This window comes from Saccostrea cucullata, unplaced genomic scaffold (genome assembly GCF_032062105.1).
Source record: "Saccostrea cucullata isolate Sc308-1 unplaced genomic scaffold, CSIRO_AGI_Scuc_v1 ctg11954, whole genome shotgun sequence".
Lineage (NCBI taxonomy): Eukaryota > Metazoa > Mollusca > Bivalvia > Ostreida > Ostreidae > Saccostrea > Saccostrea cuccullata.
This window is the reverse complement of record NW_026939700.1, coordinates 58,845-83,773: the sequence shown is the minus strand read 5'-3', so window position 1 is coordinate 83,773 and position 24,929 is coordinate 58,845. Positions and strand designations below refer to the sequence as shown.

The window sequence follows — 24,929 nt, the reverse complement described above, 5'->3', positions numbered from 1 at the left end:
CTGACTGTAATTTTAAAATTGTTGAGTAATTATGACATTTAGACAGTAGTCGTGTTGCTTACCACATTTCTGTTTTATCAATGCATCATCTTACTAAATAATCTTTATGTTCAATGTGTCACTAAAATTCTACTATGCGTTTCTTTTTTTGAAGAGTATATATTTCATTTTCATGGTTTCGTATCAATTTAAATACGTCGAGTAAACCCCTAAAAATTGATACTTCTTTCCTCATTTTTTTTTCAATGAACTCCCCACGACCAAATTGAAATTCAAAGAAGCCCATCATAATTATTAACGTCTAAACAGAAATTGTACAAATATATAGGATTTAAAACTTGCTTTTCTATGTCTGTTCTTTAGTCTATGGATGTTTTAAATCTTAATAAAAATCTAACCTCGATTGATCCTTCAGGCTTTTTTGATTTTTTTTTTAAAATGAACACTACAGCAGCCCAAATTCCTAAGCCTGTAACGAGCCCACCAATAGCTGCACCAACCACATGTCCAATATCATATCCATCAGTTCTGTTTTCTATAAAGAAAATATTTTCAGATTTTTGTATTTTGGGGTTTCCTTAATTCTTTGTGTGTACGTTGTTTAACGTCCCTCTCGAGAATATTTACTCGTATGGAGACGCATCCTCACAATGTCAAGGGTTTGTAATTTCTCGAACTCCACTCAAATGTGGAGTTTGAGAAATCACAAACCCTTGATATTGTGAGGATGATGGAGACGCCACTACTTGCAAACGAAGAGCTGCAAATTTTGTCCTATATTTCAGCCACGTAGGTGACTGGAATAATTGTAGATAAGATCAAAGGAAATATTTATTTTAATCTCTTAAAATGGAAAATGTTAATTGTTTTGATTAATGTACATGAATCTTTAACAAAAAAGGTTACACAGCTCACATTGTATTACAAAAAAAAACTTTTCACTGTAACATACATGAAATAGCATTTCGAAATAAACTAATTTCTTTGACAATATCATGCTTCGGAGTTAAACTATCTGAAAAAGTTTCCTTAAATCCATTTATACTGCAATTAAACGAGTTATGATAAACGAATAAGTAAATCTAAGTGATCGAAAGTCATTGAAGATTGTCGAAAAACGAAATCGACAACATTTTATAAAAAGACCTGAACAACCCCTGCCCTATATATATTTATGGTTTCATTTATAACGAAATCTGCCGTTAATGATGAAGTTTTTACGGACAAATAGAACGGAAATATATTCCATCTTACCTCTGTTGTGTTTTTCTATGGTAGAAATGTTAATTGTTTTGGTCGCTGAGCAGACCCCAAGATCTCCATATTGTAAACAATCTTGATTATGTAGACAACCCGACCTATTTCTGCACCAGCGCTGGTAAAAGTAAGCTGTATTTAAAATAAAATTTTCGGGATGTAGATGTATTCATCTTTATAAACTCATAGATTTTGAATAGAAAAATTAATAGTAAACCAAGATGAAAAAATGTGCAATATTTAAATTCTGTCACATCAGACGTATACCACGTGCGTCTCTGCGTTGTGGCAACGCACTTTGAAAAAATTACGCACTTTGAAAAAATTTTTCAAAGTGCGTTAATTTTTGGGACCAGGTTAACGCACTTTGAAAAATTTTTTTTTTTTCAAAGTGCGTTAATATGGACCATATTAACGCACTTTGAAAAAAAAAAATTCTGCATGGCTTAGTCAATATTCCTACAAATCTTAAGTATGATAACTTATCATTTGAACCTGATTTGATACCTTTTGTCCCCCGCTTGAAAAGTGGGGGTATTAATTTGGGTCTACCTGTCCGTCCGTCCGTCTAACTGTCCGTCCATCCGTCCTTCTGTAACGCTTTCGTTTCCACACGATATCTCGACAACCCTTTGAGCTTTTGCAATGAAATTTAACATCCCAGAATCCCTGTGGCCTTAGGAAGAAGACCCCTTTTGAATTTGGGGTCAAAAGGTCAACATTCAAGGTCGTAAAGAACTACGAACGATAGTATTATTCTTCCGCCTATCTCTAAGTCAATTCTTAAAATTCTTGGAATGATTCTCAAAATTTTTATACATATTTATATGAATTTTCATAAAACCTTACTTATTTGGGATACCAAAGAGAGATAACTCTATAATTTTGGCAAAACTTGTGTTTTCCACTTTAGAAATCAACGGAAAACTGAAAATATTTTTTAAACATCTCCCCCCTCCCCGTGAAACAAAAATTCCTTTTTACAGATAATATGGACTGTTATTTTACAAATTTATGCCAAAGCTTTTTTGTGTTTCACGGGGGGGGGGGGGGGGGGGGGGGGCATATGTTTTTATACAAAAAAACGAAAAAAAAATGCTTATTTTTCACCAATTTTAAATCTATTGAAAACTAAATAATTGTATTTTATTAGTTAAATATATTTGCTTTATTTATTTGCGTAAAACATGAGAAAAGATATTAGATACATGTTAAATGAACAATTCCTATGAAAATATCATGTAAGTTAAATACCTGGAGGTTAACAGAGAGATTATCAGATATGGTATCAAATTAACATCGAAAAGCAGACAGGTACTTAATATAATTAAATGTAATTAATATTCTGATTTTCCTGAAAATGAACATAAACAGACTTTGAGATTTAAAAGAACAAAATTTCGATTTACTACAGACTTCCTTGTACAGTGCTTATATTGTATTTAGAATGCTCTTTTTTTCAAATATCATTGACACTTAAGTTTACGAGTTATAGAAATGGATACATCTGGGTGGGAATGATAAAGAGTTGAGCTGATAGACCTTAATTCAACCAGTCTTTTCTTCGTTGTCCGTTTCTAGGTTTTCTTCAATCCATCAGTTTTTAGAAAGAAACACATCAAAGTAAGGGCACCGCAAAGCGGAGCATTCCTTCCCAAAAAGCATGTTCAGTAAATCAAGGCAGCATTTGACATCGATCGCGATAACAATTACGTCAATTCCACACAGAAAAAAATAACATACACATAAAGTAATAACACACATAATCGCATCACTATATCCCATCATACGTTGCGAGGGGGTAATACTGTTGTCTATTTCTAAAATATAAGTCTAATTCCTTTTGTTTCATGAAAATTTTTTCAAAGTGCGTTAAATGTTGACATGGTGTAAAATTATGATGTACAGTCTTAACGCACTTTGAAAACTTTTTTCAAAGTGCGTTGATTTGGTCCCCAAATTCAACGCACTTTGAAAAAAAATTTCAAAGTGCGTTAACCTGGTCCCAAAAATTAACACACTTTGAAAAATTTTTTCAAAGTGCGTAATTTTTCAAAGTGCGTTGTAACACTGCGTGCTGCTACATGTATGTAGATACACTGTATGCACGTTAAATAGTACATTTCCAGAAACCACTCCTAATATACATGTATTTTGAAAAATTGCTTCGCAGAGTTTGTTTTCTCCAAAATTTCTTTATCGGGGTTTAAGTTTTTTATGAGTTATACTAAGAAAGCGTATTTAGCATACCATTTCTACACCAAGCAGCATATCGCATGTGTAGAATGTCTCGCTTGTAATAATAAATTGTAGGCTTCCTGGTCATTTTTCTAGACCGAATTGAAAGAATAACTAATTTTTTGGTTTCATTTGGTTTTTGCATAAAATTATCACAGAAGCCAATCGATTGATCATCGTCATGAAACAAAAATATCTAACAGTTATTTTCCTTAGTTATATTTAAATGCTCTTGATTCCGAAAATTCAAGTGCTTCCTTAGCACGCTTCTTTCTCTATTGTCACACCCTGCACACGTGTGATTTTTTCTTACCGCACCTATCGATGAACAAGTAGATTTATGAAGTAAAAATTACTTTTTAGTATTTGTAATTTTTATCTAGGACAAAGACATTGAAAAGTAAATATCAAAGATTTTATGAATGACCTTCATTATGTGCTCTTAAATACTGAAAATGATGAACAATTCGGTTCATGTGAACCTGAAGCACATATGCAGCTCTGTTCTGCAGCATGTTAAATAATAAAGAGGGTGTGTGTGTATAGAGCATTTATTACAAATGCCAAATGAGATTACAGATTTTACAATATCAGAATGCAGCAGAAGGTGGGGCCCAAAAACATCCCACACCTTATACAAAAGAAAACTAGTACATATATTTTCTACAAAATTAACAATAAGTACCTTAAACAAAAGAAACTAGTACATCTATTTTCTACAATAACAAAAGTCATGCAATAACAATAGGCACCTTATATAAAAGAAACTAGTACATGTATTTTCTACAATAACAATAATTATGGAGGATTGAAGGGGTGGTGGTGGGTAAAATTTGTAAACCACATTTTGGAGCCGAAATGTTATTCTGATAAGGATAAGGCTAATAGCCGTTACTAGAGGACGCTTAAGTATAAAACCCGGAAAACCCTTCGGGACCCATGAATTCAAACAAATTGGTAATTAATAAAAATATGCAATTTATTACGTATTTAGATCACATAAATTCCTTTATATACATAAATACACTTATGTGCTCTTAAATACTGAAACTGATGAACAATTCGGTTCATGTGAACCTGAAGCACATTTGCAGCTCTGTTCTGCAGCATGTTAAATAATAAAGAGGGTGTGTGTGTGTATAGAGCATTTATTACAAATGCCAAATGAGATTACAGATTTTACAATATCAGAATGCAGCAGAAGGTGGGGCCCAAAACATCCCACAAGAGGGACAATGAACGTACAGAGAAGGGTCGCTCGCCCCACCCAAAAATGTGCTTCAATTACTTAATGTATACAGCTTGATAAGGATGTAAATACTAACAAAACTATTCACAACATAGATCAATGGAATTCTAAGGATGGATAATAAAAATATTAACTAAAATAAAATAAATACATAATCGAAAGTCATTAACGTACCAACCAGGAATAGAATTATTGCATATCTTGACAAAAACATGTAAATAATTCAAAGAGATATAAACTATTTATACAATCCTCGATATGATACCCAACAACGAATATATTCAGTGCCGCCTAAGACAGTCACCGAATACTTCGTGTACATGTATGTAAGTTTATAAAGTGAAGACAGATAAATTCATACACAACTCGAAAGTCATTAACGTACGTACCAGGAATAAAATTATTGCATATCTTGACAAAAGTATTTAAATAATTCAAAATGATATGAAATATTTATACAATCCTCGATATGATACTCAACAACGAATTCAGTGCCGCCTCAGACAGTCACCGAATAGTTCATGTACCTGTATGCAAGTGTATATTAGTATAAAGTGAAGGCAGATAAATTCATACACAACTCGAGAAAGTCATTAACGTACGTACCAGGAATAGAATAGTTGCATATCTTGACAAAAGCATTTAAATAATTCAAAATGAGATGAAATATTAATACAATTCTCGATATGATACTCAACAACGAATGTATTCAGTGCCGCCTCAGACAGTCACCGAATACTTTGTGTACCTGTATGTAAGTGTAGTATAAAGTGAAGGTAGATAAACTATGCAATGTTAAGCTTTCTCATGCATTATTATGATATTTAAAGCATGAAATTGACGCTTTTATGAGGTTATATTATTAACAATTAAGTTAAAAAAAAAAGATGCAGAAAAATAGAGGATACCGCCTCAGACAGAATCCTCTATCTAGGTATTTAATACATTCAAATAATACAGAATAAGGGATACTTTCTCAACCATTTATCCTTTACAATCGGACTTTCTACCACCCTAAATGAAAACATAAATGTACTAATAGGCGGGAAAATAGGAACCTTAATGTTCTCTGGAATGACACCAGTTGCAACCATCCCATATCTCATTTTGTGAGTCTTAAAAACACTAAAAAATGTGCCAGGGTGTTGCTGTAGCAAAAAGGGGTCCTTTGCAGCTAATTTCACCTACTGCAATTGGGTTTGGATTTTATTTCTAGATAGACTTTTATTTTACCTAAATTGTATTGAAAGTTGATTCATTGTAAGACTCCTTTAAACTCCCTTGTTGTCGTGCTGAAAAGGTATATTTCCTCAAAGCAGCAAATATGGGTTTGAGTCTGAATGAACCGCGATTTCCCTTCCTCTCAGCAAAGATAAATTACAAAAAGGAACATAACCCTGTAGCAACATGTCCGTTACTAAGAATTGGCTATCTATGGTATTGTCACTATTTTTTTTTTAATTTCGAATATTAAAAGTAATAGGATGCACGCATCAACTGACCTAGCAAACTTTTTTGCTCCACTTAACATTTTACTGATTAACAAACGATTCAAGAAATCGGGGGTGTTTCGCATTTAAAAATAGTATATCCATGCTGCCAAGTGATATAGAGCTAGCTGATTTTCCTAAACTGAATAGGTACCGGTAAGACATAAGACATATAAACCTGTCCCAAGGAGACCACTTTAATGCACTTGGTCTATTGATCACCCTGAATGAAACCCTTAAAACAATTTAGAGTATGCCCGTACACTTACTTTGCAATAAGAGCTAAAGCGGAATCTAAAAAGAAATACGGGCTGTGTTTGGAGAGTTGAAAAATATAGATTTGTAATCTTAAATATCCACAAGCACTCTTTACCCAAAATATTGTAAAGAACCAACAATAATCTTCTTTAAAAAAAATGAATTTTCTGGTGTTTGTTAAGTTTACAATATGCAATAAACAGCTGTACTATCAGATTGGAATATGACAAATGAATTCTTTAAATAAGTCCCATAATTCAACAGCCAAAACAATTGGGAATAATTCATGAGGGTAATATTGCCTTCTTTTTTTTTTTTTTTTCTTTTTTTTTGCAAGATCCATATAATTTTCTATATTCTTTTTTTTTTTATTATTATTATTATTTTTTTTAACAAACAATAACCATTACCCAAGAATCAGCTGTGGAGATGCATGTGTTTTGATGTAACCTTTATACATGGTATATGTTCAAATAACCACCGTATTAAGATACAAACTGTTTGTTTAAATTTCTTTGCAAATGTAGCTTTATTTTTCTCCAATTTCTCAGGTAGCAACATATTGGATTTTCCATTACCACTTGTCAAATTCAATTTAAGAAATACTAGCTTTGTAGATGCCCATGAAGTCTTTTTATCCAACACAAGTAATTCAGAGAAAATGTCAATTGACTTTACCAATCCATTATAAGACCAAAGAAAGATCTTCAAAAGTTAGCAAAAGAACTGGACAACCCAAGTGAAAACCTTATCATATAATACGAGACTTTCCCAGTGAAATCCCAGTAGTTCATGATCCTCTTTGTGACTGGGTATACACACCAAGCTGAGATACTCAGATGGTATAAAAGATCTTGCACCCTGATGTTGTAAATCAAATCCATGCTTAATTCTGAAACCGAATGTCATTAATAATGACATAATTGCTTAGGAATAAATATTTAAGGACATTTGGGATAATAGGGGTTAAAAAAAAACAAAACAAAACATAACTACATTACTTAAGGAATAATGTCAATTATCTGGGCTTTGCAAATTGTTCCCACACTCTAAACAAATGCATTGGAATTTGCAGTTTTCAAGCTTGCATAGCCCTTCCCTATTATATGGCTAGCAAATTTCTATGGAGATTTGCTTCTCTCTTTTTTTTTTGAAAGCCTTACTCTAAACCTTGATCAGAAGGGGGAGATGGAAAGACCTGTAGTTTCCTCTCTATATCCCTGTGTTTAAATGCCTGAAGCACAAATTACACACTAACCATTTCCGAAGACATACCCTTAAACTTGTCTATATATCCTAATTTGTTTATCAACAGTTTGTCAAGGTTTACTTCTAGATGATGCCAAATCATGACTTGTCTCTGCATGATTTACACAAAACTGTGTTTCATTTGGGAATTTTCTAGTATAGACAGAAATCAAATGCATAGATTGCTGTTTTCCACTGAAATATAGTATTGATTGTTTGATCTGTATTTCTGGGTGCTACTGAAATGTTAGAGTTAAAATCAATGTGTACCCATTATTTTGGTGGTAGGCACAAGACTGACAAAAGGTGGTGCTCCAAGGTCAATATATTGCTCTTCCTAAGTCTTTTGTTAAAGCATTTATGGAATCAGTGCTAAAATAAAAATTGATCCCTGCAGAAGAAATATTAAATGGTACCAGTTTTAGTCCCAGGTTTTTGTTTGTTTGTTTGTTTGTTTTTGTTGTTGTTGTTTTTTTTTTAATAAACCGTGCCAATTTCTTTGTGTTAAATCATAAACAAGTCCACCGTAATGAAATTTACAATTGAAAATGCAATGTTGGTTAATGATTAGAAGCTTTAACCAAAATATATGCTACAAGCTCTCGATTCATTCAATATAGTTATTATCATTGTGTATATATATATATATATATAGGTCTGCAAATTATTGTACTCGTACACAAGCAATATATCTGCCTAACTTGACAGGGCTAAGCTAGCTATGTATATCAAACCATACAGGATATGTCAAATGAATTGCCTAAACATACATGACAAAACTAGGCTATCCCAACCTATAAGATATAGTTATAAGCATATCCAACCATAAGGGATATGTCAAACAAATTGTCCAACTACCACAAGACAAACCTGGTTATCCAAATAAGGCAAACATACACCTGAGGATATGTAGAACATAAGCATGTCCAACCAAGCAGGACATGTCAAGCAGAGTGTCAAACCATACAGAACAAATCTGGTTATCTTACAATACACGATAAAGATATTTGTAAGCATATTTATAATCATACTACATATGTCAAATAAAGTGTTCAACCATACTGAACAACTTCTTTATCCAACCATTCATGATCAATAAATATTAAATAAATATTAACATAACCAACCCTACAGGATATGTCAAATAATTGTCCAACCATACAGGATTAATCCTTGATATATAATTATATATACATACATTCTCTATACAAGCATATCCAAACATACAGGATATGTCAAATAAATTATCCAACCATACAGGATAAACTCAGTTACCAAAGCATAAAGGATATAAAAATTCTGTATCTAAACCTATTCATCCATAAAGGTTATGCCAAATAAATTGTCCAACCATGTAAAACAAAACTTGGTTACCCAATCACATGATTAACATATAAATACCCTTATATGAGCATATTCAACCATATAGGATATCTCAAATTAACTGTGCAACTATACAGGACAAACAGGTTACCAAACTGTACCAGATATGTATATGTATATATATTTACCATATACAAGCATGTCCAACCATATAGGATATGGCAAATAATTGTCCAACCATATAGGACAAATTGGTAACCAAACCATACAGGATATATATTGAAGTACAAGCATATCCAACCATATAGGATAGCTAAAAAAAATTGTCCAACCATATAGGACATCTTGGTTACCAAACCATACAGGATATATATATACTGTATACACATCCAACCATACAGGATATGTCAAATTAATTACAACCATACAGGATATAAATATACTGCGTCCAACCATATAGGACAATATGGTAACCAAACCATTCAATATATATACACTGTATACAAGCATATCCAACCATATAGGATAGCTAAAATTAATTGTCCAACCATATAGGACAAATTGGTTACCAAACCATACAGGATATATATTGCTGTACAAGCATATCCAACCATATAGGATAGCTAAAAATAATGTGTCCAACCATATAGGACATCTTGGTTACCAAACCATACAGGATAAATATATACTGTATACACGCATATCCAACAATACAGGATATGTCAAATTAATTACAACCATACAGGATATAAATATACTGCGTCCAACCATATAGGACAATATGGTAACCATACCATTCAATATATATACACTGTAAACAAGCATATCCAACCATATAGGATAGCTAAAATTAATTGTCCAACCATATAGGACAAATTGGTTACAAAACCATACAGAAATATTTATACATATACATACCGTGCACAAGCATATCCAACCATATAGGATATATATAGCAAAAATTGTTCAACTATATATGGACTACCTTGGTAACCAAACCATACAGGATATATATACACTGTATACAAGCATATAAAACCATAGAGGATTTCTAGAATTAATTAACCAACCTTTTTTTTTTTTATTATTATTATTATTATTATGAGCGTGATGTGGCTAATAAATCACTATTTTCATTTCCAAGTTCCAAAAAAAACCCAAGCAAAGCATAAATATACAATATGACTACCTTAATATGCTTTATCTGTGTAATTATGCAACCAACCCAATGGCAAATAATGAAATCAAAATAAGCGACTGACTGTAATAGCTACATGATGAACAACAAAGGCAATTTACTCTAGCTACATGCATTTGCAGTGCTAAATTCTTATCGTATACTGACAATCCACAGGCCTTAGTTCCTTAATGAACCAAAAACATTATATGCACTTGTAACCTACCCAAACTTCACCATATTACACTAAATTGTTATAAATATAAGTATTGAAGTTATACAATCTGCCTACAAGTTTTAAAGTGCTGAAACAACCGACATCCTGTTACTATTCTAATAGTTTGTGTAACCATGTGCTCATTTTTGGTGCACACCATTTTAACAGTTTACTTTATTCTCATTTTCTGATGACCAAAGTCTTTAGTAATGAAAGAAGAAAAAAAATCTTACATCCTAACCATGATAACCAAATTCTCTGCCTGGTTTAGCGTTAAAAAGCCTGTTAATACCAACAACACCTTAACATTGCAGGATTCATGTTCTATTAAGAACCTGTCAGGTTTACTTGGTGGTTTACTTTGAAGAATTTGGTATGTTGACATTACACTGTGCACCAAATGACCCCGAATTTTTCTCAGCGAGTAAAACATTCTCAACCCAGTCGCATAACTTAATATCTAGACTACACAAATCATTAGAACCTTATTGCATATACATACTAAATCGGGTTTAATTTTATCAACTTTTGCGAGCCTACCATATCAATGTAATGCAACCCGAATATCCTCTATACAGAACCTTCTCGCTGAGATATTCAGATAGAAATTGATATTTCACTGTTCTACACAAATTTGCAAACGAACAATAAATCAATATCTTTGAATCAAAACCCTACTCTGCATAAGTGACACAATATAAATACTCATACCTAAGTAAAATTTGTAAACCACATTTTGGAGCCGAAATGTTATTCTGATAAGGATAAGGCTAATAGCCGTTACTTAGAGAGACGCTTAAGTATAAAACCCGGAAAACCCTTGGGACCCATGAATTCAAACAAATTGGTAATTAATAAAAATATGCAATTTATTACGTATTTAGATCACATAAATTCCTTTATATACATAAATACACTTATGGAATACAGTAAAATAAACTAAAGGTCAAATTTTTGTCAATGTCCGACCGACCGACTAGAATGTAATACTGTACATGTAGTATGACTAAAAATAATTTGAGCCTAGGAATTAACTTCTTTTTATTCATTCAGGAACACTTTTCATTTCGTCAACAAATAAACAGATTTTAATTGTGTCATTGATTATAATAGATTCTGGATTGTTGAGGCCAGTTCAGATAAAAATAAAATATTGTGTTTAATGGCAATAAAAATGGCCTTTAATCTCAGATTCTTTTATGTGAGATTGAAATGTAAACCAATCATTAATTAGTTGCAATTGGTCACGTGTTTTCATATTTGAATTCAATAACAATATTCCGCTGGGGAAAAGGTTATGAAATCTTCGGAAATAACAAATAGCATTTAAGCTCAAAACTGCATTAAACATTACAAAATAGGGATTTTGTCATGATCGGGAAATAACGGAAAATTCGTTGTATATATTTAAACAAGACTGCACGTGTTCCCCCAAAGAAAAAGGGGTGTCCCAGAAATACAGAAAAATCCTTTTGAGATCATATGTATTTGAGATTTATAACTTTAAAACTAAATGATATTTAAATACAGGTCAGAATTGATGCTTAATTCAATTTTATTAGGGATATAGTTACCTGAAGACATTCACATGCGTAACCAAGTTGGTTTTTGACGTTGATTTAGTAGATTCGTTAAACTGAGAGGAAAATGTTGTTTATAGTGATATTTCTTTGAAATTTTTTAAGTATTATTTAAGAAATACGGCATCATTTTAAACATATATCGGGATATAAATACGGGTTGGTCACGAGATTAAATTCCATAAAGCCCGAAGGGCTTTATGATGAATTTAATCTCGTATTAACCCGTATTTATAGCCCGATAGATGTTTTAAAATGATACCTTATTACTCATATTTACATTTGTGTACATTTGTGTTATTCATACTTTATATTTGTCTGATTGTGACTTTTAAAGTATGAAATGCGTTATTTTTCAAACCAAAGGGCATGTGTGTATCCACTGAACGCGCGTCGACCCTTTATGACGTCACAGAGAAATCACGTCGAATGTTTATCTATACGCACATCTATGACCTCTTGACCCCGTACCTGTATTTATACAGTTATATATACGCATTGCTTTCAATAGTGTTATATAAAGGAAAACATTTGCAAATGTTAATATGGGAAAAAAAAGAATATGATGAAGTTGATTAATGTTTTGTATTATTTCCGTTATTGGATATGTAAATAGCAGGGATGTCAAAGAGTACCCTGTACCTTGATCTATTGGTACTCGGTTACTTGGATGTAGATTTTTGAATATTTCTATTTAACTTATTCATTAATTTTTGAAAACGTAAAATGTTTATTACACTTGTACATACAGTAATTAAAGTTTCCTACGCCTTTAAATGACCGTTATTGCCAGTGGCAGTGTTTTTACAGTAATTATTGTGACCAAGCACCTGCTACATGGCTTTTCGCACCTTCGACTGTCTTCTACCCTTAATTTTTGGTTTGTTTTAATTAATGATTGTTTTCTGAACATCGTATAAGGCAATTACAATTATTTAAATAAATTTGATAATTTTGTCATTTCTCCAAGAAGCCGTAATTTCTCAGGAAAAGAGACAGATGATATTACACGTGCAATTGTTGATATGGTTGTGTTTGATTACATGCAAACGCAAATGTTTGAAGGCAAAGGCTTTAAAAAACTAATATCCATCGTTGCACCAAACTACAACTTGCCGTAATACTATAAAATTTAGGATCGAAAACGTGTACAGAGATTGTTAATCCGTTCTGTTAGGCGAACTTGATCAAGTTGATACTGTAGTTCTGACGAAAGGTACTTTGATGTGAAACGCAACACAAAGTAACATTAATTACCCGAGGCATAAAAACATGTCTCTGGCAATTGTAATTTATGTCTCAGCAATTACGGAGCAGATTATTATTTTAAATAAAATCACTGTGAACCATTTATGATTTTATTTCTTGTGTTTATCTCATAAATAAATTGATATGTTAATTTATTAAATTTCGTCGGACACGAAGTGTTCATAATTGTTACAACAGAAACAAACTTACGGCTAAATCTTCCATTAGAGCATGCAGTTTTATTTCTACAAGAGTTTACAATGTTATCAGTTTACTTGTTTATATTTATTAAAAATTGACCGATTTGACATCCCTACATGTAGTAAATAGCTACGGAAGCCCTGGAGGGACATTGACTTACTTGTTATGAATTATTTGTTATAACTTTTTTGTTTTGACTTATTTGTTGTGAATGTTTCGTAGCTAGTTATAACTAGCTATTGAAAACCTCTTGCTTGGCTTACTTTTTTGTTTTGACTTATTTGTTGTGAATGTTTCGTAGCTAGTTATAACTAGCTATTGAAAACCTCTTGCTTGGCTTACTTTTTTGTTTTGACTTATTTGTTGTGAATGTTTCGTAGCTAGTTATAACTAGCTATTGAAAACCTCTTGCTTGACTTACTTTTATGATAAAAATTATATTAAGTCCTATTTCAACTGTGGTTTTTGATTAACAAATTGTAGTTTAACGTCCAGTACAGTTGTGATTTCTAAAGTAAATATTCTTTTTATTGTTATTACTTAATTCTTATTTTCTAAAAGTTATTACGTAATTCTTATATGTAACTTCCAGTTTGCATAATGATTGACAAACTGACAATCACTACTATGTATTTCATTTTGTCGTTAGTAATAAATTCAAGGACTTTTTTCTGAAACTTTTACGTTGTCTTCATTTTTCACACCACATTTTGTAAACTAAACTTGTCATAACAAATTCAAAATAACAAGAATTCAAAGTTAATTCATAAGAACTAAGTCAAAACACATAAGAAATAAGTCAAAACACATAAGAAATAAGTCAAAACACATAAGGGATAAGTCAATATCTCTCAAGGGCGTGCGTAATTAACAGATGAAAATTTAGTAATCACATCAGTTTTGTACGTTTAACTACAAAAGTACAATTAATCGTTCTCAATAGCTTACCTACACTTAGTTAGAAGTAACCAAAAAAAATCTCAAAACAAATAAGTCAAAACAAAAAAGTTATAACAAATAATTCATAACAAGTAAGTCAATGTCCCTCCAGGGCTTCCGTAAATAGCTACAATTATATCCTAGTTTGGTTTCATACTAGAGTGTTCACAAATATGGCTATTTTAAGTGTATATGATTTTGTCAGTGAGAGAAGTGGCTGTTTCTCAAGTGTACGTCCACGTTTTGATTGTAGTCGATTTTCCATGTCCAATTCTAGAAATTTTTCTGATAAGGGGGAAAGCCAAGGAGTTGTTCATTTTACTGTTTGGGCATTTTGGGGTTTCCAGTAGGTTTTCGTACCCCAAGAAGGAGTTTGGGCGTATGTTGAGGTGAGTGCACGAGCAGGTTAGTGACGTACATGTAGGACGTGGTGCGCAAAGACAGTGTATACAGGTTGAGGGGAAACGTAAATTCCGCTACAATAGTGGTATCTCACTATTACAGTGAAATTACGCTATATTTCCTGCCGTCGATACCTTCAATTTCATCCAATACCATGCAAAGTGTTTGAACCGCAAGTCATGGTGGATATTAAAATGAACAAAAACTGTCATGCTTGCATGTTTTGAATTTTAATAAATTTTCTACCGTTGCGTTTAAGAATGCAAACACTCTTTTTTTAACGGAAGTTGCATTTTTAACATAGCAACCGATGATTGCGGGGGTATTTAAGCCTGTTTGAATCACACTTATTCCTCAGTAATGTGTACAAATTGATGCTTGTTACAATTGTCAACTCGAACTGGAAAGGTTTTATGGAATTAAACAAGAAAAAGATTATTTTTGTCTGCATGGTTACGGATATGGAGGCCCATTATGGTAAACGTAAAGACCCTTTATGGCAAACATAAAAAAGAGTATATTGAAAAACTCGATTTTATCCTTAAAAAAATTAATTTATAATAAATAATCCAAAAATTACTTATATAAACGATCGTAGAAATATCTCATTTTTAACTCGGCTGGTTAATTGTATATTTCAGAAAAAAAGACTCAATTCATTTTGGTGTTTGGAAAATTTTACAGAATCAGAATCAGTTTATTCTCTCAAACCATACAACATGGTACATGAGGAACATAAAGTATACACAATGTCTGTAAAGTCGTCAGAGGTACATTTAGTATAAATATACACACATATATTTATATATATACATATATAAATGTTTTACAACTGCATGTAGAGAGGATGTACATATAGTCCATGTAGAAATAAAGTATATGCAAAAAGAAAACACCAGGAGGACAGCTAAGAAGGACAGACAGTCTCAAATATTTTTGAAATAAATGTACATATACTCACCGTCAATAGAAACGCAACACCCTAATTTTAGGGGTGAAAATTATATACGGGATTTAACTATGTACCAAAAAAGTTAGGACATCTTTTACTTTGCTAAATCAGTTATTTAACGGTTGAATGATTTTCATTCCATTACCGGAAGTTGATTTTTAGCTCCCTGAACAGAAATCAAAAATTAGCATTTTTGATAAAATTATTGACAATTTTTTGGGCTTTCAAGGTTTTGTACCTGTTAATTATAAGTCTTGTACTAAAAGTCCGGAAAAAATATCCTTCTTTCTCTTCTGGATGTGATGGCAGTATTTTCTCAAAGTAACTGAAAGCACGTATTTTCATTGCTGATGTTGGAAATTTTCAAATTAAATAAAAGGGAGAGCTACAGATGCAAATACACACTACATGACGATTTTTCGGGCTCATGTGTTTCAAAAGCATGCATAACATTTCCTTGACCGGAAGTCCAAGTGTTACTACACTACGCCAAGTTAGAGAAAATTCGACCTCAGTATATGAAAAACAGGCATTTAAAAAAGGACAAGATTATTTATTTCGCTCAGATTAAGACATTGATAAACTTAATGTATCGTAGAATTCGGGCTGCTTATGTTGTACCTGGCGGACTAGCACGTTTTAATTGAATGGTCGGAAGGGGGGATGTTTTAGAGTTATGTGTTACTTTATAAGGTTTAAAGATAAGATTAAGAATGAATACATAAATGTAAAAAGTAAATTTACAAAACAATGATACTTCACTTAAACTTTAAATGTTATCTTTAGTGTAGTAACACTTGGACTTCCGGTCAAGGAAATGTTATGCATGCTTTTGAAACACATGAGCCCGAAAAATCGTCATGTAGTGTGTATTTGCATCTGTAGCTCTCCCTTTTATTTAATTTGAAAATTTCCAACATCAGCAATGAAAATACGTGCTTTCAGTTACTTTGAGAAAATACTGGCATCACATCCAGAAGAGAAAGAAGGATATTTTTTCCGGACTTTTAGTACAAGACTTATAATTAACAGGTACAAAACCTTGAAAGCCCAAAAAATTGTCAATAATTTTATCAAAAATGCTAATTTTTGATTTCTGTTCAGGGAGCTAAAATCAACTTCCGGTAATGGAATGAAAATCATTCAACCGTTAAATAACTGATTTGGCAAAGTAAAAGATGTCCTAACTTTTTTGGCACATAGTAATATCCCGTATATAATTTTCATACCTAAAATTAGGGTGTTGCGTTTCTATTGACGGTTAGTATAGTTTTTGCAAAGATTGAATATTTGAATTGGCCATGAGTTCATAAAACTTGACAACATTTGGTCTGGTGCAGTAACTTTTGTGTAAATTTTTTTTTTCTTATCTCTGAAAAAGCTGTACACTCTAAAATGTAGTGGTATTCATCACCTATCTTTCAAAGTAAACATACTCTTTCATTTAATGGGGTGCCACACCACCTCCCTGTTTCTACTGGTAGATGATGATTTGTGGTACGCATTTTCATCAATAACTTTCTTTGTTTTAGGTGTTAATTTTTAATATAGCTTTCAAATCCGAAATTGGTTTTAAAAATTCTGTAGATCTGGCCTTTGGAAGAACTATTTATGTCATTTGACCATTTCTGAATGAACTGGTCTTTTAAATTCTGATTTACAATAGCACTTAGCCATTTAGCATTGACCACACCTTGCCCATTCCATATAAATGAAAGTCCACAATTATTTAGAATCTTTTGAATACAATCAATCCATTGACATTTAATACCATCATTACTTAATTGGTTATACATATACTTGTACACAATATTGACAATTTTATCTTCTGTACATGTAAACATCTTTGACCAGTATGTAGTCTTTCTTGTAAAAACATTGATGTACAAAGGGAATCTTCCAGTTTCTGCGTAAATCATGTAATTTGGTGTAGAACTTTTCAAATTAAATATAGTTTTTAAGAATTTCAAATGGACACGTTCAAAAATATCCATATTTTCATAGCCCCATATCTCACATCCGTAGAGTAAAATGGGTGTGACTACTTTATCAAACAGGTCAAGCTGACATTCGATCGGTAAATTAAATTGTCTAATTTTTCTTATCACCCCGTACATTGCTTTCTGTGCTTGCTCACAAAGATGTTTCTTCGCTTTACAGTATGAACCTGTTCTTGATAATACAATTCCTAGATATTTGAATTCTTTTACATTTTCAATATTTTGGGTATTGTAATAAAATTTCCTCTTTAACATTGCCCCTTTGGAGAAAACCAAGACTTTTGTCTTATCAACATTCACATTAAGTTTCCATTGAGTACAATAAGTATGGAATTCATTCAATGCCTTTTGTAAATCATCAGCAGATTCTGCCAATATAACAGTGTCATCAGCATAAAATAAAATCGAAAGTTTTAAATGTGGTAATAATTCATCTTCAGTTTCTTTACTAATAGTTTGTAATCCGACTATGTCTTTTTCTACCAAAGAGTGCCTGTGACACTATTATAACACATTTTCAAATAATTATTAGTTGACAATCATATTAACTCCGCACAAACGTATCTTATCTATTAACGCTTTATGTATAATTATGCAATTAGGCAAGAACGATTTAACTTTAAAATCTTAGGGAAATAGCTTCAGTTCTTTTTGTTGTTATTCGAGAAATATATAAATCGAAATATATTCATTTGAAATGAGAGTATATCGCTAAAAATCACATTAAAAGTATCAATTTTTCAGACTTCTAGACTTATGCCAAAGTGTTGTTGTTTAAACCACAAGGAAACTTCAAATAATCAATCTCCACTGCTCAATATTCAGCAAAGAAAGTGTCCAAAATATCATTGACTCAATCTAAATTTTCAACAATTAGAATCAAATCGGTTGCAAACAATTTAACATTTCAAAAAGTACTTTCACGATTTTGAAAGCCTATCCATATGCATGCAACGAAAGCACAAGATATTCAAAGCTGAACAAAAATCTTGAGAAGCGTATATTTTCATTTCAATAAATTCTTAATATTATGTATCATTTATCATTTACTTTATTACATCGATGAAGACCTCTGATGAGCAAATGCACTATAATCTCTATTTACTTTTCTCAATTATTTATTTCTATTGCTTTAAAAGCAGTTTGATATTAAAAAGACCCAACCACGTGCTGATACCCCAGGCCCCTTTTTTCCAAAACCTTACTTTTAGTATAGAAAATGTTAATTGAAAGGTTGGTTGAACCCCCCTCCCCCACTGTATATTACAGAAAATGTATATAATAGAAGTGTAGTATTGAATGCTTAAAAATTGGTACTGAAAGAACTTGACACTGTAAAAAGTTGGCCACTACCCCACCCCCCCCCCCACCCCCTCCACACACACACACACAAACACACACACACATGAAATAGGATTTTTTTACTTTTCCTTTTTCTTTTTGTTCTTGTTTTTTTTGTAATATTTGTTATTTATTTATTTTTTTTTTTTTTCAAATTTTTCAGGTAAGTGAATTTTTTTCTCTCTGGCTGCCCCCCACTTTCAAAAACGATGCAACGTGGCTGTACCCTGGATCTTTATATCACGTGATAATGCGCTTTGTTTCTGCAGAATAGGCTGCAAGGCGCTTTGCAAAATGTAGAAAGAAAATTATCCTTGTATCATTCGCAGCTGTAACGTATTCAAAACAATTTTTACTAGTTGAACAATTTTTCATTTTTTTAACCATGCACTATGTACCACGTCATTACTATCCACTAAATTATAATTTCCTTTTATATCTATAAAGTACCTTTTGTAAAGTCTTTATATAGTAAAAAATTATCTTGAGGAGAAAAGACAATGATATTGAAACATTCTAACAACGATTAATATTTAGTTTAAAGCAAATTTTAATTATGATTTTCTTTCTGTGAAGAATTATTTTACTGAACTATTACAAAAATAACCTCTTATTTCCCATGTGCACTATCTAACACAACCACAATAAGATCGGTCAGAGCAGCGGCGGCTGATAATAATGGGTCTTTACGTTTACCATAATGGGCCTCCATATCCGTAACCATGCAGACAAAAATAATCTTTTTCTTGTTTAATTCCATAAAACCTTTCCAGTTCGAATTGACAATTGTAACAAGCATCAATTTGTGCACATCAATGAGGAATAAGTGTGATTCAAACAGGCTTAAATACCCCCGCAATCATCTTTTGCTATGTTAAAAATGCAACTTCCGTTAAAAAAGAGTGCTCGCATTCTTAAACGCAACAGTAGAAAATTTATTAAAATTCAAAACATGCAAGCATGACAGTTTTTGTTCATTTTAATATCCACCATGACTTGCGGTTCAAACACCTTGCATGGTATTGGATGAAATTGAAGGTATCGACGGCAGGAAATATAGCGTAATTTCACTATAATAGTGAGATACCACTATTATAGCGGAATTTACGTTTCCCCCCAACCTGGTATACAGAGATTAGGTGACATTTCCGACTGTATAATAAGTAAGTTAATTCTTACGTTGAGTAGCGGGGAACCTGTGAATTCAGGGCTGGAATGTTTGAATTATATATCGATAAAATAAGTTAAATACGAAAATACGAAAAGTATTTAAAACGTACCATTTGTTTCTACTTTATAGCACTCTATAAATAAAGCTCGACCGCTATTGTAAGCTCCTTTCTTGCAGGCATCGAACATTTGTGAGATATTTCTTATGTTGTTGAAAACAGTTACTTTTATTTCAACAATGTCATATTGCTTGCTGTCGTTGTTCTTGTAATTAAAAATTGCTGTGCAATTGGAATTGCATCCAGTCTTTCCTGAAAAAAATGTCAATACAAATGAATTAATTATAGAGATGTTATTATAAAAAGAAATAATGTTACAGTATGATATTATATAAATATTGCATGTAGTTGAGTGTAACATTGAAAATTTTCACCCCAAGAAAACCACTGTCAACCGAGGCGCAGCCGAGGTTGACAATGGTTTTCGAGGGGTGAAAATTTTCAATGTTACACTCAACTACATGCTACATTTATTATATTATACTGAATGTTTTATACAAATAAATATTACAGTGAACCGTGCGCGCATAAATTCCGCGCAATCGCTATTTTTTGTAATACCACCCGTCGTCAAGCAATGTTGACTGTTGCTATGCAGGGGGCGTGGCTTCATTATTCAGCGGGTAGCAGTGTTTATTATCAAATGTTTCTCGACGAATGAGATTCAAGTAATTTACATGAAAGTATAATATTTTCTTTTACAACTTTGGGGTATAATTCCTCTTTATCAAAACAATTTGGTATTTGGCCCTCCCGTCGTCAACAGCAAATTAATTACGAATATTTAATATAATCAATTAATTTAAAAGATAGAACAAAAGAAATGGAATATTAGAATTGATCGACGTGCGCCAATTCATATCAGTATTTGAGTAGACATTTCCAAGTTCATTTCAAATCAATTTTGTAAAGCCAACGTTTTTGCAAATATAGATCAAGATTAGTTCCCATATTCCAAAAGATGATTTAGCTTTTGAAGAAAATGTGATAAAGTGTTCATGGAATGAGGTTTTTGTTTTAAAAAATCTTTTTTTTTTTTGTTCTTGGGGTAAATGACATTCTTTTTTCCATCCTCGACTAAGATGAAAAAAATTGAAATTCTGAACTTACATGACTTACATGCCTGTACAGAATATCATTAGTAACCTCTCTAATTATGATTTGGCTACTGTATACAATTTTAGAGTAATTCTGAGAACCAAGAGTATGTAGAAAACGTCATTTGGACCACCCTATTGAAACCTTTATGTGAAACTGAAAATTCCCAAACTAATGCTCAGGGCACAAGTAACAATCTTTTATAGAATAACACGGTATTTTGGTAAAAATGTAGGAGGAGTTCCGGAAACCAGATTTTTGTTACCTTCCTTCGGGTTAAAATTAAAAATCCAAAACTATATCGCCTCTACAGGACAAAATCTATTGTATTTCAGAAGGTCAATTGGTTATTGCTTATATGAAATGAGATTTTGAGGACGACGAGTATGGCGATGTACGGAATGGGGTATCAACAATCAAGTTATTAAAAAACCTTTCATCTCGCTTTTGGAAATCTTATTTGTAGCTTTACGAGTGGGAAGTAAAGCTACGCAGAGCGAGATGAATTAGTCTAATTTTAATTAGACTAAAAACAATTATACTGTAACTTTCCTTTGAAAGTGTGGGTATAAAACATTAAAGGCAAAAGCAACAAGTGCTTTAAAAACTAAACTAACTAATTCATAGTTTTAGATTCTTACATCATAATTTTGAATGTTAAAAAATCAAGCGAAATGAGCGGGGGAGAAAAAGTAATTGTTTGGATGGAAAAGGGAATAAAAAATGGTAATATTGTACCTGTAAACTTTCTTATACTGCTTCGTAAATCTTCTAACGATCTATTACACGCGCTTCCTTCCGATACATAAGTAAGGACTTCTCTTGGACAGACCCTTCTGCAAATATTAACAAACTGAAATAACACTTGCAGTGTTTGAAAAAAAGCGCCCAAATACCATTACACATCTTTTTTTTAGATTTGGAAGTACAACTTAGAGCTAGTATTGATTAATAACTCCGTCAGAATGCTTGATTTTTTTAAATAAAATAATTGATTTATCAAAATTAAGAAGAAGATTAATAATATCTATTATTTTTTTTACCTTATAGTTTCTTTTCTATCCTGACCTAGTGCAAATGAGATAGTAAGTACTGCGATCTTTAAACCTTTAAAAGATAAGGATAATTATAAAAATATAATTTTCCATGCGTGAAGTGTTGTACCAATACTTATCAGTTTTGTTTTTTGATTTTTGTCTTATTCAAAACAATAGAAGAGAGTTTTACAGCTGTGTGTTTCAAAACATATGCTACACTCTTTATCAAATCCATCCAACTAAATACCTTAACAAGGATAGTTTGTTGACATTTAGTGTAATAATGTAAACAAAGCATTTACTATATTTTAAATAAAAATAAGCTGCAGTAAACTTACGCTATTATTTATAATTAACAATAGTAAACTTTCAGTTACATGTAACTACATGTACATGTACCTGTATACTAAACTATGGTTACTATTTTAATTCATTTTTGAAAGTTGCTCATTACCCTGAGCGAAATAATATTCATCACACAATTATTAATGAAGCTTGCCGTTACGTAGTAAAAATAATCGACGATGTTATACATAGTACACATTTCATAAAACCTTTTATATTTTTAACAAGGCAAACATTAATACAGGTGCCTTTTCATTCTGTGGACTTACCAAACACAGTTCTTAATAACATTCCTAGGACTTAAAGCGTTGTTTCCTAAAAATGTACCTCGGGCACATATATTATAATATATAAGTATTTAATGTCAATTTATCACCGCAGATTTATATACGTCCTTGTCGCATCAAATATCAACTGTAGAACACTAAAGATGCAGTTTTGTACATGAAGTGTTTATTATTCAATTTTGTTTTTGAGCGGATATGATCCTGACAGTTAATTTCCTTTGTCAGATACATGTAGGCTTTGATACGTAAGGCGACCAGATGTAACTTAAATCAGATCCCGAATTTTCTTGATTTTTGGCTTATTGTGTATCTTTATGTAATGAACTCTATACATGTTATTCAAACCACTTCTTACAGGCGTTACCATGCAGTTTTTTTGTTAAATAATTCTCTTTCGGGTGTGACCGGTCGGCAGGGGATGCTCACTCCTCCATGGCACCTGATCCCACCTCTGATGTTTTGGGGGTCCGTGTTTGCTCTGCTCTTATTTTGTATTGTTTTATGGACTTTGAGATTGAATACTGTTCGTTATCTCCATATCCTTCTCTCCCTTCCTGCAGGTGAAACTTTCCGTACTTTATTTCTTAACATTTGCATATATCGGGTTAAAATTTCATATGTGATTGTCACTTTATGAGCAATAGAGCAACTTTGCATTTCCTTTAGCTTCAACCATATTAATTTACTTTTCAAAGCATGCCTAAGTCGAAGGCTTAAGAGAGCTTTTCTGATCACATTTTGTCCGGTTTCTGTCTGTCTCTCTATTTGTACCTCTATGTGCCTGTTTGTTTGCCCGTAAACTTCTTCATTTTTGACTTCATCTCAAAGAACCAAATGGACCACTTCAGACTAACTTGCCATTAAGTATCGTCCGAGGAACGAAAGTTATTTCTTTTCCAACCGAAGGACAACTCCCTCTTCCCAGATAAGATATTTACACATAAGAAAAAAATTAATTGCATTTAAAAAAATCTTTTTCTCAAGAACCACTGAGCTAAGAGAGATGAAACTCAAGTAGTGCAGATCAATATTTATTCAACCCATGACTCCCAGGGTAAAAGATTAATTATAATGGATGAATTTTTTTTTTTACATATGGATATATAAGAAAAATCATCTAATCTCTTATTCTCAAAAACTACAATGTCTTGAGTTATCATATACATATTGAAACATCTTAAGGTAGTTTAAAGTCAAATTAGTGTAAAATCCTGACCCCGGGGTGAGGTTTGGCCATTATAGACGATCAAAGTTTTACATAAGAATGCAAAAGAAAATCTTTTTTAGAAAATCTTCTTAGGAAAAAAACATCGTCAGGATTGGTCATATTTATATGGAAGCATCCTCGGATAGAGTAGATTAAAGTTTTGGTTAGGAGAAAACTAAATAAAATTTTCTCAAACATAGAAAAAATAAGATTTGTCAAGTTTACTGTTAACCATTTTTTATTCGCTAGCGTGAAATATCAGCTACGTGTACATGTAGTTTTGTGACATTTAAAATTGCTAATATTTGTGGTTGTGAAAATTTATTTCTTATCAAATCGCTGTATTTTCCATTTTTAATGGGAATCGGATTGCACATGAAATTGCTGGTAAGGCATTACAATTGCTCTGTCATCTCCAAGTGCATTAATTTACAATTCAACAAAATTGAATCAAAATTATCCGAGAATGACAAATCATTGCTTTGCCTATCCCTTGGAACAAAATATTAAAGTTTCCATTGAAAAATTTGCAAGCAATCTTTTGCCTATCCTAAGACTGTTGATCGAGATTTGAAAAAAAAAATTCAACATTGCATGAGGAAGTTT

The 24,929-nt window shown here is 32.1% G+C and overlaps 1 protein-coding gene and 1 long non-coding RNA gene across 2 annotated transcripts; both read right to left on the bottom strand.

Annotated features, from left to right (window-relative positions):
- Positions 1–449: 449 nt before the first annotated feature.
- LOC134253705 (uncharacterized) lies at positions 450–23,295 on the bottom strand (the record flags this gene model as incomplete). Its single annotated transcript, XM_062736288.1, has 6 exons — positions 23,099–23,295; positions 22,491–22,554; positions 22,186–22,283; positions 20,401–20,601; positions 1,255–1,389; positions 450–535 (listed from the first exon to the last, which is right to left on the bottom strand). Coding segments are annotated over exons 1-6 (606 nt in total), but the record flags the coding sequence as incomplete, so codon positions are not given.
- LOC134253703 (uncharacterized) lies at positions 4,029–5,310 on the bottom strand. Its single transcript, XR_009989159.1, has 2 exons — positions 4,222–5,310; positions 4,029–4,180 (listed from the first exon to the last, which is right to left on the bottom strand). It is a non-coding gene; the product is annotated as an uncharacterized LOC134253703 (long non-coding RNA).
- Positions 23,296–24,929: the final 1,634 nt, after the last annotated feature.